General features: G+C 41.4%; 1 protein-coding gene across 7 annotated transcripts in view; it reads right to left on the bottom strand.

Moving 5' to 3' along the window:
• RUNX1T1 (RUNX1 partner transcriptional co-repressor 1) overlaps positions 1–18,809 on the bottom strand; it is a 148,131-nt gene that overhangs the window by 84,098 nt on the left and 45,224 nt on the right. Inside the window, exon 1 of one of the 7 annotated variants that reach the window (XM_053395672.1) lies at positions 14,298–14,641. The exons of 5 other annotated variants lie outside the window; for them this stretch is intronic. In XM_053395672.1, the coding sequence (XP_053251647.1) occupies positions 14,298–14,304 (7 nt within the window). In that variant the 5' untranslated portion in view covers positions 14,305–14,641. Of the gene's footprint in view, positions 1–13,959; positions 13,985–14,297; positions 14,642–18,809 lie in introns of those variants that run through there. One more of the 7 variants, XM_053395674.1, reaches the window with a different exon arrangement.

The following is an 18,809-nucleotide window of genomic DNA, read 5'->3' as shown; positions in this document are numbered from 1 at the left end:
TGCATATTGGGCAAATGACATGCTTTGGCGGGTTTCCAGTTCCCCTCAAAAACTCTACAGAACCCCATTAGACTTGAGGCAAAACTTTTGTAGAGGTTTATCACAGTCAACCCAATGCAGAAGGATAAGATGGCAGTCCTCCTCTCCAATCCAAGAAGCTGGCAACTGAATCTTACTTCAGCTGGTAATGCGACAGCATCCATGTCCCCGCTTGAGGCCAGCAGGCAAGGCTGGGGTGTGTGTGCAGGGCACGCCCCGTGCAGTGGCGTAGCGTGGGGGTGCAGGGGGGGCCGGCCGCACTGGGCGCAACATCTGGGGGGGGGCGCGCTCGCACTCGCAGCTCTCTGTCCGAGTGCTAAAATCCACAGGTTAGGGGCTCAAATTACTTGCCTTGCCCCGGGTGCTGACAACCCACGCTACGCCACTGGCCCCGTGACACAACTGCATCCACCAACATCTCAACAACCCTTCCTGCCCCCTCCAACATCTGGTGCCTGAGGACCAAACTAGGTATGATGTTACTCATGCCTGTAGCCCTGATTTTCTTTTAAAAAAATAAATATTTGGCATCCACAGGAGCGAGAGCTTATGAGCTGGATTAAGACTGTAGCATCAGGGAGTGTTAAACCCTCTGCCTGCACTGCAATTAAAACTAAGCTCTCCTATGACTCTTACTTACAATGAAAGAAATATATTTAACAAAAAAGAAATTTTAATGTCAAATACAGTGGTACCTCGGGTTACATGCGCTTCAGCTTACATACGCTTCAGGTTACAGACGCTGCTAACCCAGAAACTGTACCTCGGGTTAAGAACTTTGCTTCAGGATGAGAACAGAAATCATGCTCCGGTGGCGCGGCAGCAGCAGGAAGCCCCATTAGCTAAAGTGGTGCTTCAGGTTAAGAACAGTTTCAGGTTAAGAACGGACCTCTGGAACAAATTAAGTACTTAACCCGAGGTACCACTGTATAGAATCATGACCACCACGGGTGAAGATGGGAATAATGGCATGTCTAGCTTGGCCCCAGGCTGGGTGTTTCACTCATAACTGGAAAGCCAGCCCTGGCATCCGTTATATGGGCTCAGAATTCCAGTAGATCCTAGTGCTCTATCCAACTGATAGTAATTTGTCTAAGAATCATGAGCCAGTTGATCAAGGTCAATATTATTTCAGGCTCACAATCAGAATCTCTAGCCCCCTCTTGTTCCACTTAAATAATGGTCATGCTTTTAAAAATGAGTTTGATAGGTAAAATCACCTATCCACTTTTCAAAATAGACCAAAAATGCAAACAAGCAACCCTTCTGTGCTATTCAGAGTGTTTAATTAATATATAACATCATTGTTCAGATTTTTTAAATCCTAATATCAGGTCGACATTGCTAAAAACTCAACCCAGGATAGTTGCTCAAACTCACAATCTAATAAAGAATAAAAAGCAAAGTGGTTTTTTTTATGCTTGTGCATTGTGAATTATGTCTACTTCATTCAGTTTGATTTGTGACATTCAAAATGCTCTAAAATATTGGATCAGTATGATTAATAAAAGGCCAGCTTGAGATTGCTTATTCAGGACAAAATCTGCAGGAGTTTCATTCAAACTACAGCAGTAAGGATGAATGTTTACTTGACTCTGTTGTAGTAAGGAATAGAACAAAATTAAATAAGAACACATATATCGGATTTGCAAGACAGAAAGGATATATTTAAAACACAGTTGCTGATCACAGTGACAAAAAAGCTACTTCAATTTCGATGTAGCAAGCCTTTGTTTCAGAAGAAGAATCCCCACTGGGTCATCCATCAGAGTACATATTGTACATCTAGAGTGGCAAGAAAGCAAAAACACTTACTGCCGAAAAATGCTAAACACTTCTGACAAAACTATTAAGCATTTTTGAAGATTCAAGATGTGAAACTTTTCCCCTTAGATTTGTGCCAGAGCCAAGGCTCTAACCCAGCATATCTAGAAGGAATTGTAGGGTGTGTGTGTGTGCTGATCTAAGGAATAAACAAGTGTTGTCACCTCCTAGCTACCTCAGAGCTAGAGCGGGATGGCAGTAAGCTTTTTTTTTTTTTTTTAAGGACTTCTTCATCCCAAACATGGGGATTGGGTAGAGATGAAAAATTAGAAGCCACACATTTGGACATCTTGGATTACTAAAACGTCAAGCCACAAGGTGGTGCTCACAAACTAAAGACCTGTGGGTAATCACAAAGAACAATGGTCTCCGTAAAATAATTCTCTGACTGATGTTGGCCACATCCACACCATACATGCTACAATACAACTTTAATAGTCATGGCTCCCCCCTAAGGATTCTGGGAACTGTAGTTTATTAGGGGTGCTGAGAGTTGCTAAGGGACCCTTATTCTCCTCCTCAGAGAGCTACAGGTTACAGAGTGGTTTAACAGCCACCAGCTCTTCCCAGGCAACTATGGAATTGTAGGTCTGTGAGGGGAATGGGGTCTCCTAACAACTCCCAGCACCCTTAACAAACGAGGTGCTAGGCTTCTTTGCGGGAAGCCATGATTGTTTAAAGTGGCATGGTACTGCTTAAATGTATGGTGCAAATGGGACCTGTGTGTGTATATATAAATAGTAACATTTATAACAATTCCTTAAATCACAAGTGCAGGAATTCATCCAATGTCACCATCTATTCTTTTTCCTCGACTATTTGGAGTTATGCAGGCAAAAGAAATAATTCATGCCCTGAGCTAACAAACTGTTATGGACTGAATAAAGGTCACCAAACTGAAACTGAATCCAGATAAGACAGAAGCTCTCTTTTGGCTTCTCAGCACAATGTGGCAAGACAAGCAGAAAAGGCCTCAAGGGACGGGGTGCTTTTAGATTAGGAGTCTTAATTGCGTGAGCATCCCCTATGGAAAAGACTGTGCGCTATATAAGATGCATTAGAACACAGGGAAGCAGACACAAGCCAAGAGATAATGCGGGCAGGGCTTGTGTTGCTCCTTCATGGCTGAAACACCTGAAGAGGTGTGCACATTTGTTTTTGTGCATTGGAATACCTAGACCACATCTGCATCTCAGAGAATGTTAAAATTGTGTCTGGCTCACTAACCACAATTTCTCCCCTCCCTCCTTCTCCTGGAAGACAAGTGTCTCGCTACCATCACCCTTGCCTTATCAACTTCCCAAATTAGTTCCTATGTTGCACTGCACGTGTGTGGGGTGGGAATCTTGGGGAGTCCAGAGACTGTTTATCACACAGAAGAAACCATATTAAATCCCTGGCACTTCCAGCCAAAAGGATTTGGAAGCAGATGATGGGAAGGAGTTGCTGCCTGAGCCCCTGGAGAGCCACTGAGTAGGCTGAGGAGAGCAGGCATGGTGCTTTCTGATGTTGTTGGTCTACAGAATCGAACCTAACCAATGACTGGCTTCTAGTGGTTCTTGGGCAAAGAAAGCAAACTTGATCCAACTGTTGCATCCTGACTCTACTGGCTGCTGCTATTTAAGGTGCTTTTAACTAGAAAGGGCTGTGCGTTTGCTGATTGTTGAACTCATAACATCCCCGTTCACAACAGAGTTCTCAAGAGTCACGCAGCAGAGCTTGCAGGCACAGCCCAGTGGTTTTTGGTGGGTCCAGGAGTACAGCTTATGTATTTTGTGTTCTTTTTATATTGCCATTTTATGTTGCCCTGAGATCTACAGATGGGGGTGTGGTATACAAATTTTATAAATAAATAAAAATAGTAGCTTAGCATGTTTTGGCAGATGCAGAGATGAAGAAAAACAACATGTATAGATAGCAACAGTGGAGTTCGGGGAGGGGCTCTGAAACAGATGCAAATGCCTTTGTCCTTTGCTTTTGTAGCAAATCAGTAGAAAAAATATATACAAGTATATTAATAGTCCCAGGCAGTTTGTTATCACCAGAGCTGAGTCTCAGTACTTTAGAATTTTAGGTAAAATTTTAGACAGGATGGCGATAAGAATTGTGCCAGGAGAAATCAAGTGTGGTGGATTTACTTGCTGCTCTCTGTTGCCAGTTTTAAATTATTGGTGTTACTGTTCCATAGTTTTAAAGAATAAAGTCAGCATAAGAGCTATATAGTGGGAAAGTTGCCTAAAAATTATGTGTGAATACGGACCCCCCCCCCCAAGGCTACATGGCTGATGATTGCCAAGAATGTCTGTGCAAAAACCCCTTCTCCCAGAAATGCTAGCAATTTGCACACAGTGCGACCACATGACAGCAGGTGCACAACTAGATGTCAGCTAAGCATGTAACTGCAGATGACTGAAGAAAGTCACCAGGCAGAGGGGGAAAGTGACAGGGGTAGAATAATGCTATCAGTGAGATATTTTACCTGGGAAAAACAACAGCCCACCCTTTGATGCTGATTACCTGTTGCTTTTTCCATGTGTGTGTGTTCCCTTTTTGATGTATGTATTGACGTCTTTGTTCTAAAAAATATGCACCACCAATGCCGATTATGCTGTTGTATGGAGAGGGAGTGAAAGAGAGAACTGAAGATGAGTGACCTTGACCTATATAGATAATGTAAATACTGATGGAAATGAGGTAGTTATTGTTATGATGGGGCAGGAGGACAGATATTGTTAGAAGATTATTTGCTTATAGCTCCGTAGAATAAAATAATGAATAGCAGCTTTATAACTGGCTTGTAACCAAACCTCTCTCCCATCTCCACTGCACAAATGGAGCAGCGGTGGACAAGAAAGCAGCAGCATACTCAGGGCCAGGCATAGGCAAACTCCGGCCCGCCAGATGCTTAGGACTACAATTCCCATCATCCCTAGCTAACAGGACAGATGGTCAGGGATGATGGGAGTTGTAGTCCCAAACATCTGGAGGGCAGGAGTTTGCCTATGCCTGCTCTAGGCCCTGTGGCATCTATGAACCCGGGGCTACAGAAATGTATGCCAAAAACCAATTGTAAACTTTCAAGGGTTTTTTTTTGTGTGTGTGTCAGTTAGGCCTCTGTGGGAAACTGGATTGACCAGGCCTTTGGCTTCACCAAGCATGGCTCTTCTTAGGTTCTTCGTGTTTTGATGAGACCATAGCATTTCTCAGGGGAAAGGGGGTTTGGTGAGTGCCTACCTAAAAACTACCCACTCCTGGACTTAGCAATGGTCTTATCAAGGAACAATTCTGAACGAAGACGGAATTAGATTTCAGTGAGTTCGGACATGAACTGGCGTGATTCACACCTCTCAGATTACAGAACTTTGGGCTCATCCAGTCTGCTTGTCCCATGGGCTTTCCCTTGGGGAAATCAGATCTTTGTTGCTGAATCAGAGCAAACGCCCATCGGGTTTCCTATAGATTGGTGCATGTCCCAATTAAGGACTAAAAAGCCAGTTTTCCCTGGGGGAGCAGTGGTGAGAACGGAAAACTGCTGGGACGCATGCCTAGAAAGCACAGGACAAGGAGAAAACTGATTTCCAGGCACAGGACGAGTGGAGATGTGAACGAGCCCTTAATCGCCCACAGTTCTGAAGCACTTCTCAGGTCAAAACCACCTCTCCTCTGACCTGCGCCTGGAACTGGGACAGTTTTCTGGCTTTACGCTGGCAAGTTAAGACACACTTCTTAGCCCAGGCCCTTGTCAAGAGGTAAAGGTTTTAACGAGCCATTCAGAAGATACTGATGGTTGCCTGCTCTGAAACAGTTTGATTTTGTCAGTTTTATTGGCTATTTGCTTTAACATTGTGTGATTTCAGTTTTATTGACTTGTACCATTTTCAAGGATGTTTGTATTCCTGCCCTGGGACCATATGGTGAAGGGTAGCTAGAAATATCATAAATAAATACATTAAATATATACAAAATGTGCACACTGGGAGAAAGTATGTTTAGCAATACATGTTTAAATATGTATTTTTTCATGCATATTTCATGCATGTAAACATGTGCAATAGTGACATAGTCTAGAAAAAAGGCTTTATCATTCATTCCTGGGACAGAAATGGAATGAATGGGCATGGCTATTATATCATGCCAGTAGCAAGTAAAGACTTGGTTATTTGCACAGGCCTTGGTGGGAGGCATAATGTCATATCAGGTATTTTTTAGGTTGTAATTTATCTGCTGTTTTATGTGGATATTTAAGTTGTCATTTGATGTATATCTAGTGTTACCCACACTAGAATTGCTTTTTGCAATGACAAGCAGGAGAGAAATAAACTAGCCAAATGCCCTACTTGTATGTTTCCAGGGGCCTGTATTGGATACAGAATACGGGCCTCTCAGTGACATTAGCAAGAAGAACATGCACAGAGTGCACTTTAAATTCAATCCTACATTTCAAATGTTATGAATGGCAAAGCAGTCTATCTACACAGCCAAAGTGGTAAGCAAGCAAAATGAAGGAGGAGGAAGAAAAATCAAATGAGCATTCATAACTACATGCATACTAATATCTCTAGCCGGGAGTGTTAAATCAAATGCATGTTGCAAGTGCCAAGCAAATTGTCAGCACTTAGAAGTAAAAAAGAAAAAGAAAAAAGGGATAAAATAAAAATCCACAATACAGAAATAAATGAGAAATCTCAGTATATTAGAACTTGCAAACCATGTCATATTATAAAAATTAGGTGATTTTATTACTATGAAAAATTGAAAAACCTTAATCATGGAGGGGGGAGATGACAAACCAAGCCAGGGGGAAAGGTATAGGCCAAAATACATGCGCCACTCATGATCCATTATTTGTCATGCATGAAAGTTATAGTGCTGCTATATAAATGCATTCAAGCCAGGTACCAAAGACTTTAGAGTCGACAGCTTGGAAGCACAGAAAAAGCTTAAGACATGAACTTTGGGCACTATCCAGTAGAGTATTCCTGAGCACAGCTAGTGCTCATCCACAGGTCCCATTTGCCATAACAAGACATGCACAGGTGAATTTCCTGGTAGGGTGACCTTTTTACATTCTTACTTTTTTACATTTTCCACATGTCATCTAGTTTACAAATCACAAGCTCTTTTAATTCTCCCAGGTGTAAGACGGTTTCAAGCAAAAGCCTATTGTCCTTGGCCCACAGGAAAGCAGTTGAGCATGAATAGCAGCGCAACGATACACAACTGATGGAAGAGTAGCCCCCATGCATCCCTTACTTTCTTGCCAGGTTGCTTTCAGGTGAGGACAAATTGATCTGCTTAGATTCCTAAACGTCAAAATCTGGGAATTAAACATTACAGGTATGGCCACAAGCCAAAAGAGGCATGATGAAGACACGTGGTTTAAATTAACTTAATCAAGTCCACCTTGTAGTAATTTGCATGCTCGTATGAGAGAGGAGTGTAAGAGAGGTAAAAAGGATATAGTGTAAAGATGTTAAAGTAATGCTACCCCTTCTGGGAGCAAATGGTGAGCAGGTTTTGTATACGCATGTGCTACATTTGATGGCCTCAACATGTTGATGACTTCCACGTCCAAATAGTACTATCAAAGATACACCATGTATGGGAAAACCCAAACAGAAGACCAATTATATATCGAGGAGGCAGTGATTCTAACATGGTTACCCTTCCTGCCTCTGTTCCTTCCCCCTCCCCGGCAGCTGTTAAGTTTTTGAAGGTGTGAGAACCTTCTCTGATGTCCTAATCAGTTGGGAGAAGGTGAAGCTCCACACACAGCTGCCTTAATCAGTCTGAGAGATTAGTGCTGGGAACCTTCTTTAATGTTGGAAATTGTTATTGAAGGGTGGGGCACTGAAATGCTTTGGAGAGGGTGATTCAGAAGTTTGTGCACGGACTGCAGAGCCATGCAATCTAGGCTACCTGGGGGAGTCACTTCACCACTCCTTGGGAGCTTCTAAGTGGCAGATAGAAGTGCATGTCCTGGGGTGTGTGTGTGTGTGTGTGTGTGTGTGTGTGTGTGTATATATATAGAGAGAGAGAGAGAGAGTTTGTTATTTAGGAATTAAATCTTCTTCTCACTCACTTGTGTTTTGTATTGCTTCTGAATCCTTAACAAGGGAACCCCCTTTCATTTGGCAAGACACACTACCATGGACATATTTTCTACATTCCCAACACCCGCTAAAAACAAAGTGTTCTTCAAAGGAGAGATTTCACCAATTCTTCTGGTTATCAAAAACCTTGTGGAGGGCTTACAAAGAGAAGCTCTTTCTACATCTGCCATCCAGTGAAATGTAGCTATGTTTAAGGAGGCATATTCAATGTAGGAGAGTCCAAGACCATGCAAACAGGAACTGAGCAGGAATAGCAAACATTCTGAGGGGATGTTTGCTGAGGCCTTTTGCAGGCACTGATGTGTACACTGGCCCTCACTGTAATGTATTTGTAAAATGCACATTTATTTATTACAGTGGTACCTTGGGTTACATACGCTTCAGGTTACAGACGCTTCAGGTTACAGACTCCGCTAACCTAGAAATAGTACCTCGGGTTAAGAACTTTGCTTCAGGATGAGAACAGAAATCGCCCAGTGGTGGCAGCGGGAGGCCCCATTAGCTAAAGTGGTGTCTCAGGTTAAGAACAGTTTCAGGTTAAGAATGGACCTCCAGAATGAATTAAGTACGTAACCAGAGGTACCACTGTAAATGTTTTTGTACCCCATCCTTCTGCCAATCTGGAGTACAGGGCACCTTCATATGGTAAATGATTAAAACCACCATCAAAAATGAACACAACAATAAATACCAAATAGGGGGCTGCACCCCAATTCAGAATAAATCAAAGACCACACACCTGCAAAAACAAGGGCATTTCAAACATAAGTACTAAGATTTTGAATAGATAGAAATGCAACATATCTCAGTGCAGCGGGAAAGACTGACCAAGTGGCATGTGTGCCTAAGAACATAAGAAGATGCCTTCTGGATCAGACCAAAACTCCATCTGGTTCAGCATCCTGTTTTCCACCATGACCAACAAGATGCTGTTGGAAAGTCCACAAGCAGGACATGAGGACAACAGCCCTCCTTCACTGTTGTCACCCAGCAACTAGCATTCAGAAGCATAGTGTCACCAATCCCTGAGGTATTATGTGGCCATAATGACTAGCCATTCAGAGTCTTATCCTACATAAACTTGTCTAACTTCACTTCAAAACCAGTTAAGCTAGTGCTTCTCTAAAGGTGTGGTGTGCCACACTGGTGTGGCAGCAGAGGCTGGCAAGTGTGGCAAGAAGGTTCAAGGACAATCAATATTATATTTTGGGAACGATTCATGTTATTATTTAGCTGGGAAAGGCAGGTCTGGAGGGAAACATATACTCCAATGGTTCACGTCAGCCCCTTCCCCACAACCTCAGAATTCTTGGGAGGGGTTTCCCAGATGTTGGTGGACTGCAACTCCCATTATCCCTGACCACTGGCAAGGGCTGATGGGAGTTGTGGTCCCGGCAACATCTGGGGACCCCCAAGATTCTGCACTAGATATTTTTGGGTTGTGGGAGCATATCAGTTTATTTATTTACGCACCACTTGATTGCAAAAAACCCCCACCCTAAACCCTCAAAGCGGTTTATAAAAAATAAAACAGGAAAATCAAGAAAAAATTGCAACCCTATTTTAAAACATACAAAAGTTAAAATACTGAAATAGATTAAAATTACCTCAACTTTCTAAGCACCTGTGGTACGCTTTTCTAAATGCTAATGTTTTTAGCAGACGTCAAAAAGAGTACAGTGAATGCACCTGCTTGATCTTAACATGCTGTAAATTTAATAAATAAAGAAATTACACACACACACACTCATTTAGGTTCCATATCAGTAAGTTAAACTGCATGGTGCTGGGATGTGTCCTTTATTAAGGAAGACTTCATACTGTCGTTCCTGAAATAATGGCACTAACTTAGAACGTACTGGGCACACTACAAACATGAAGTTTATGTTTCCTGCCCCCCATTGCACCAAACACTCAGAAAAGATTAGATGTCTAGCATGAAAGGTGACAGAAACACAGCTTGAAAAATATTTAGACTGATTTCTCCTTGAAAAATATTTAGACTGATTTCTCCAACATCCAATACATTTTTCCTGGGATCTATGAGGCCAAAGGCATTTGTCGGAACTTTTATGCACTATCAGAACTGCTCTCTTAGAATAAGGCATTAAGTATGATGACCAAAACAGTGGTGCAGTGTTAGCTGTTGCAGGCCTTTAAATATTTCCAGACATACTTTCCACAATTGGCAGAAAACTTGTTTTGTAAAGCACTGAGCTGTCTTGAAGTAAAAGCATAGCAACGGCAAGTTAAAACTGAACTGAGTCAAGTTAATGGTGTTTAAGGCTGTTTGCTGTATAATAGTCTTTATATACATACATAAACTAAAACAAACAACCGCCTCCCAAACAGGTGGATCATCCCAAGGTTATGTTGCTGAGACACTAACAATTGAACCTCTGTGGCAATTGTGTTCCCATTTCTTTAAACATATCATCACTTGCTTGCACTAATGTTAAAACCAGAAAGCCCTCTCTAGTACACAGTGGCTATAAATGCCAAATCAATTTTCAGCAGATAATAAAGTCCATGTTTTACAATCAGCAATGCAATGTTTTACTACCCAGAATGTAAGCTAATAATATATTGCTCTGCTAAATGGAAAATGCAGATACACTGTTAAAAATGGGCTGGCTGTGAGATGATGGATCATTTCTGCTGGGACCCCTTCTTAAAGCTGTGTGCAAATGTTTTGAAAATATCACATGATGTGGCCATGTGTTAAAAATTATAGCCAGTTAAGTTCTCTGCTAAGAAAAATATGTGGGCAATTTATGAAATGCACTCCAGGATGGAGATGTCTTAAGTAAAACCAGATTCTGAAAACAAACCTTTTTTTTTCTCCCCCTAGAAACATGAACTTAAAAAGTTGCAGCCACATCTGGAGAGCAGAAGTAAAGAAGGGGTGGTCTGACCTAATACTGGCCATCTTCTGAAAGAACAGCATTATTTCTAGGCTACAATGACTGTGATCAGTGGTTGTCCTTTTAAGGCAACCATCCTGAATATTGCCACGGGCAATAATAAAGCATTTTGTAGGCCAACATCTGCTCTTTGAAAGTACGATAAAATGACTGGTAGGCTTGTAACTTAAAAAAAAAACACACACACCACATTTTAGAACAAATACACACAAGAGAAATTAACTGCTGCTGGCATTTTGTGTGTACGTGTGCGCGCTTTATTGGAGTATGAACAGCACCATATAGCTTGCATACTGCAAAATCCTAGGCAGGCCTACTCATAAGTAAGCACTACTGGCCTGTATTCAATGTTAGTCATACTCTGAACAGCCTCACTAAAAACAACAGACACAACTAAACGAGGTTCATTCATTTCAATGGGTCTACTCCAAGCGGAATTTAGTTGTCTGCAACCTGCTGTGTTTGATGGGATTTCCTCTAGTTAAGTGGGCACAGGATCACAGCCTTAAAGATGCGTGTTTTTAGATACATTTTAAACCAGTGTACTTGCCATAATTTATGGCTTAGTTCTTACTACAATGGAAAACCTGTCTCTGGGCTGCACCATTTCAGATTGCAGTTAGGGCATAACACTCTCATGTGAAGAGAAAAATAATAATTCCATGCATATAGAAGACTAGCATATCAGGGAGAAGACCAGGCTGGGATTTTTCTCTTTGATATATTGTCTGCCATGTGCTCCAACCTACACTATGTTATGGTGCAGTCCAGAAACAGATTTTTTCCCTAACAGTGAAAACTAAGCTACACAAGGCTCAGGGAAATCTCTGGCTGCAAAGCATGTCATAACGCTACCTTCCACATATCTAAATGAATTTTGAGACATCTATGCCACTCCTATTTCTTAGCGGAAGCAGCAGCAGCAGCCCAGGCATAGGCTTCCAAGATATAGCAAATCTTCATAGCCAATCACACTCAATAGCATTCACTGGCAGGTTTGAAGTGATACCTTAGGAAAATGCTATGGCTGCACTCGCTGCTCACAAAGCCAGAGAATAGGACATTTAATGCAACGTATTTCCAGAAATGCAAGAATCCCGAGTGTCTGAATTGCCTCAAAGGATGTTTCCCAAAAGTCAGTGCATGTGCACACCCACAAAACTGCAACGGCGTAATATCAGATTACATTAAAAAAAACCGCATCATTTTAATCTCCTGAAAATAATATGCTTATTTTTAAAATACAAAATCTCTCCCAGATGGCTAATAATGCCCATTTTGTGTGTGTGTGTGGGGGGGGGAATACCAACAACACAATAATAAAAGGATGAAATATGCTGTGAACAGATTGAGAGGCAGTGCATCCTAAAGGGGGGGGGGAGAGAAGTACAGATGGGTGTCAAAAATAGCCAAGTGTCAGATCTGCTCAAGTATCTCCATTCTGGCACATGCTCCCAGTCACAGCTGTTAGTGTATTCTCTGTATCCAAGTGCAAGGTTTTCTAACACTCAGAGCTGACATTAAAAGAGAGAGAGGGAGAGAAAGGGAGAGAAGAAAAGAGAAAGAGAGAGAGAGAGAGAGAGAGAGAGAGAGAGAGAGAGAGAGAGAGAGAGACCTACCACTGGGCTCTACACTCCATTTCTCTGCCACTTTAAGAACTGGCTGGCAATTAAAAATTTATGTAATTATTAAGTTTGACAGCATTGATAAGTGTACACTGGCGCACGTGTAGCTCAGACCCCTTTTTTATTAAAGATGCATGACAATTTAACCAGCAGGTAGATTAAGTAATTTGAGACCAGAGGCATAATAATGAGTTTTCAAAATCGCCTGCTCCAGACCCTCCACAAGAGCTTAAAAGTTGCAAGATGATCCATCCCCAAGACCCAGTGCATGCAAAGGTTACAGAAATTAAACAGTAAGCAACCATTTCCCATATGCACATGCTCACATGCCTAGATTTAAGATACTTCTGTTGTACAAAACAATGCAGCTCTTCACACCGAAGAATCACGACAGTCCCGGCTATGTTCCTAATGAGGACTACATCCTTCAGAATACAAGATATGCTAATTCCCATTTACAACCGAAGGGTTAAAATTGGCTTTTCCTAGTCCTCCCGTTGTCATCTATGCAAATTAATTTCCCCATATTCCAGCCATACAAATCCTCTTAGCCTTGTGCTCTGAGCAAACAGAGCCTCACTTTGTTGATTCTAGGATTGCAATTGTGACAAGAAACGCACCAGCGAAGGAATATAACCGTGCAGCCACATCCTAAAGGAAAAACATTCTCCAAACAACTGGCAATACCTACATACAACTGTGGTCACAGAAAACTGGCAGATATGGTTTCAAAACACCATCTGTGATGGGTACACACACTTTAGCAAAGGCAGTCCCTTTTTCTTTCTCCTACCCAAAAGAACTGCAGATCACTCAAAGCTTGCTATTTAAAAAAAAATAAATAAATAAAAATTAATTTAATTCCCCTAGGTTGCTTTAACTATACCTATAATCTAAAAAAACAGAAAACCTTTCCACCCAAATAATCCATTCTTAGTTTATAAAAGATCCTCTCTCTCTGAAACATACACACACACAAATCACACATCCCCCCCAACACCCTCGAGAAAGCCCTTCACATAATTTATCCTACACAGAAGAAATATTTCCACTGGCAGAGCCATTTATCAATTAAGCAAGAGGTCAAGATCCAAGGATAATATTTTCAGGAGGAAACTGACATGCTAAAAATTTCCACTCCCACAACAGTTTCACCCATTCAGCAGAAACACGTAAGATTTAAGGAGAAACACAGTTCAGATATTCAGCTGCTGGCAGCTAAATGCTGCGGATTTAAGTGCGAAGTCTGAAATAATTTGTTGTATTCCCTCTCACTTCATTCCTCTAGCATAAGCAGCTTTTCAAAGAGATCATTTTCAGTGCTCTCCCCATGATCACACAAGTCATCTCTCCCGATAAATCTTCAGGTTTCCAGATACAGGAGTACAGCTCAATCATAAGAGATAGATGGAAGCTATATATTTCTCTCCCTACCCTCTGAGAAACACGCAACCCACAGGCAGGCAGATTTGCTACTGCCTCTTCTTTCATTTCGTATTCAGAATTGCAATGTATTACGCACAGAGTAGTTTAACACACACACACACACACACACACACAGATATATATACACAGCTCTCTCCACGCACATGCTACAATTAGCCTCTACAACCGCTCTTCCCAAACGCCAGCCTTTATGCATTCTTCCTGCTATCAGAGAAAATCCAACTATAAAATGACTGTGAGCTTTCTCATTTCCGTCAAGGAGAAAGGGGGGTGTGGGGAGAAAGAGAGAGGAGAGAGAGGGGAGAGAAGAGAAGAGAATCACTCACCAGGCATCTTGAATAAAACAGACCCACTGCAAAAAGGCTCTCTCCCCAAAGCAGGCTTATTTGGGACTCAGCGCCTCCTGTTCTGGAATGAGCAGAGAGACGCAAGGAGGGCCATCCTAACTGGCTGTGGCAGTGTAGCTGGAGGCAGGATGCTGGGCGCCTGCATTTGCCAGGCAAAGACAGATGGAGAGCTGACACTCTGGGTTGCACTTGGAGCAGAAATGTGAATGATGACAGGAGCACATGTGGCCTTGAACCCAGCTCCGTCTCTTCAGGCAGAACAATGACAGCGATGTGTGTGCAAATTATCGCAACCCCCTCAGCTGACTCCCCGTACTGTACCTTTCACAGCAAGTTCCAGAGGACCAAAAGAATAGACAGTAAAATGCAGAGTGATAAAGCACCGAACACTGAATTATTCATTTTCTCCCTCTTTAAAAGTTAACCCTTTCTCTCACAGAAAGCGCTTCCTCCTCCCCCCCCCCCAATTAACAGCTATAAATTTCAGCTCCAGTGGATTTGGGGGGCGCGGGGGAAAAATCTTGAGATTGCTTCTACGGTTTAAAGTACGCAATGTGTGCGAGCACAGAAGTTTGGGCTTTGTTTTGTGTGTGTGTTTTTAAAGGAGAAGTGGGGGGGGGGGTGAGAGAGAATTTTGCCATCAATGTGTCATTTTATCACAGCGAACAGAGTATCAAAATCATTCCTTTTGTCAGCTTCTCAGTGGCATGTATAAAATAGAACACACTTAGAGCCAGTCCACTTTCATTTTACTACAATGCTTTTAACCCCCCTGGGATTCCGGCATTGATACGCTCCAAACATTTGCCGCTTACTCTTCGTTTACCTTGCACGGTGATCCATGGGGGATGAAAACAAAATCTTCCCTGCAAAGCTTTTTTCAAAAGCTAAACAATCACGTCCTCCAGGTTTCTGCACTCCCCTTAAATGTTTATCCTTCACATGAATAACATATGCCTGGCTAGGTTCAATGCACTCTTCCCTATTAAGCTTTAATGGACACCATGATACATAAAACTACAAGTCTTTGTTACAGTGCTTTATCTAAAGCTGGCTATTTTCCTCTCAGCAGTCCCTCTTCAGTCCTTTGTAAAACATCCTTTGCCTCATAGGAGAAGCATATGCCTGAGTCACATCCCTTCTGCAACACATTTAGGCTTACAGAAAATTCCAGGAAAAGCAACTGTATTCTAAAGCCCGCCCCCCCCCCAAGAAAAACATATTTTGATCCAAAACAAGAGACAAACATTTTCACAGCTTTATGAGGGTTTTCTTCCTCTCTTTCTGAGCCTCTCTGTTCAAATGTTCAATGGCACTGTAAATCTACTGGGGACTGGGAAGGAGATGAAGAATTCTTCAATGTTTCTATGTTTGAGGAATCGTTTTAGATCTTATTACCTTCTTTTACGTCTCCTCTATATGTTTTGTGTTCATTCTCTCCTCCTCTTCAGGGCACTCAAATCATAAAAATGTTCAGTCCTCATCTAATAAAAAATTGTTTTCAGGGCACAATTTGCATTTAGAAGCAAAGTCGTTTACGTTGAATAAACTGCCAACCTAACAACTACAGTGTCCGTGTATAAAAGCACACGCTAAATTGTCATGCAACTATTGTTGCATTTCAAGGTTGCCTTTTTTTTTTTTAAGGGGAAGGGAAAACGCACAGTGGTTCCTTCGTGCCAGCCCTAATAACATAATGGCATCTATTTAGAGGGCAACACTGTGCTCATCTTGGTCAGATGTCTAGCGTAGCAAGGATTCATATAATACATTGTTGATGAATCTAGGAGATAAAGCAAAGTCTTATAAAGCAGAAGGTGTTACAATTGCCGGCAGCTAAGACAAAAAGGAAAGAATAGATTTTGGAAATATTTATTCAATATACTGTTTAAGAGAGACCGTGACTTCGTTATTTCTTATTTAAAACACACACACAAACAGCTATACTTCACATGAAAGGGAGGGGGGCATTTTCACTGTTGGAAAAGCAACCTTTCATCAATGTACAAGCAGAGAAGCAGCTGTAGAAATGGAGGGGGGAATAATAAATCTAAAGAGCAACATATCTCAATAAAATGGTACAATATTCAGTTTTAAAAGTGGGTCTTAATATCAGTACATTGTAAATCCTCAAGCTATGGCTCAGAAAATTGAACACTACCATATGCCATCTGATTATGCATCTTTTCTATGTGTAAAAGGGCTTTTTAAGCTGTTATCTGACTACAGTAATTGCCATTTAAATTGATCCACGTCAACAAAAACTGTATCCCTGGAGATTCTCACCTAGAAGACTACTTATGGAAGGGGCCCTAGCAGAATGTCAGTGCATCTGAGACTACTTCAGCATTTTCTCAAGCAGTCAGCTGCAGGAATCATTTTCCCCCCTCTCATTATTTAATACTCTGAGGCAAGCAGCAACCCATTTGGCAGTCCTCCTCAAATAAATATTACTGGAGATTTTTTTAATGCAGCCACTTAAGGATTACTGTAACAATTTTTGTACCACTTAGTTATTTCATTTTTAAAAAATAAAATAAAATAAAGTGAGGCCAAAATGTGTAACAGTGATGGACAATCAATGTCAACAATTCTTTTCTTTTTTAAAAAAATACCATTCTCTATTGGTTGCACACAGCAGATAAAAACATCAGAATAAAAGACTGCAGCAAAAGAAGTATTTTCACATGCAAAAGAACATTGCATCATACAAGGATTATATGCCAGAGACAACACAACAGGCTTGAGGTTATCTTATAAAAGGTTATTATCTTGTGTATATTTAGCCAGTGAATTATCCTGCAGATCATCAAACTGCTTACAAAATAAAGTCAAATGATCCCATATGACTCCCCACAGCCAAGGCTGTCTCCAGGCCTCCACCCTACCCCCCAAAAAATATCCATTTGCAAAATTAGATTTATTTTGGACTTTAGATAGTTGTTATTCCATCACATTACCCATAGGGGGGAAATGTTCTCATACGCCAGAGCATTAGGCCTGTAACCCTATGCGCAATCATGTGCAGTGAAATTAATGGGACATGCAAGCATAATAAACAGTGTGCAGGTCCAGGATAGCAGTCTCCAGCTCTGAAGCAGGCATTTTTCTCTTGCTTACACCTGACTTACCAACAGGGACTAAAGTCCTCTCAACTGCCTCTGTAGCTAATGAAAGCTCTTTGTTAGCAGCGAAGGAAGAAATTGACTCAAAGCTTTTCTGCAGGCCTCTGCAACTTCCCCTCTTCCCCTCCTAGCAGACTGTTGTGATACACTGTGACTTCACACAGTCGGTATTAAGTGAGTTAATTCAAAGGCATTGAAACCTCATTGATCCTAATTGAAAGCAATACACCCAACCAAATAGTTTTCTACCCCATCTGTTCTGGCCTGCCACCAGCTATTCAGTTCAGGACAATTAATAGTTTCAGATATTCTAACTGACCCAATAAAGGCACTCATTTAAGCAGGACTGCATTAACAAAGTGAAAAACCAAGGGCAAAATGGGTTCAAATGGAGCATTTTACTCCTACTTGGCGTTAACAAAGCTGAATAACGCTTATTCTGACTTTTTATGTGCAAGGCTTGATAAACTGAATGAGAAGGCACTCAATGATCAGGCAACGAGCGTTGATGAATGGTCATTCGGACACCCCCTCATCTCCAGGCAAGGCTATTCCACAAAGTGGCATACCAGTTAGAAAGGGCGAACTCAATAATGTCCAGATTTCCTCACTTGTTTTTCCACTTTCAATCTCAGGCCACCGGCCACCAAATGAGGCTGACATATTGAAAAATAATATTTTATGGGTGAACGGCAAGTAAAAATAGAGCATTAGTCGGGCTTTCAAATTCTGATCTGCTAAGTTTGTCAGACCCCAAAGATTTGATTTTCCACCCAGCTGGAAGCCGTTAGTGTTTTCACAAGGAATCTTACTGACAAGGCAAACCCACCTAATACATGAGCTGTTGAGTTTTTTGTGGGGAGATTCTATTTGGATGCCTTCCTAACTTTATTCAATAGACTGTCAACGTGATGTACAGTAAACACACTACCACATGAATACATGTATTAATTTCATACAGCTGGCGGTTGTGCTGCCCTACAGTATTTCTCTAATACATTTATGTCACTTTCCTTGCGCTTAAAATAATAATAATCCGAAACAGTAAGATGAGAATTAAATTTACATGTCACAGTTTTTGGGTTTTTTTGTTTGTTTGTTTTTTTTTACAGAAGAGAAATCTGTGTTCTCTTACTGCAAGGACTTGTATTAAAATACTGCATCTGGATTAAGGTAATACAGCAATGTTCCAGCAGAGATCAGCCACACAAATAATTGATTTTTCTTTTTAGCACTGCCATGACACAATAACCACACTAAACCTTTTTTAAAAAACAGCAACAACCCTATCTTTCCTCAGAAACATTGCTAGAATACTAGAATACTAGTGACACATGATTTCAGCTTTGAATGTGCACATTTTAAA

The sequence above is a fragment of the Podarcis raffonei genome, chromosome 7, assembly GCF_027172205.1.
Source record: "Podarcis raffonei isolate rPodRaf1 chromosome 7, rPodRaf1.pri, whole genome shotgun sequence".
In the NCBI taxonomy this organism is placed as follows: Eukaryota; Metazoa; Chordata; class Lepidosauria; order Squamata; family Lacertidae; genus Podarcis; species Podarcis raffonei.
This window is presented reverse-complemented; position numbering and strand designations above follow the sequence as displayed.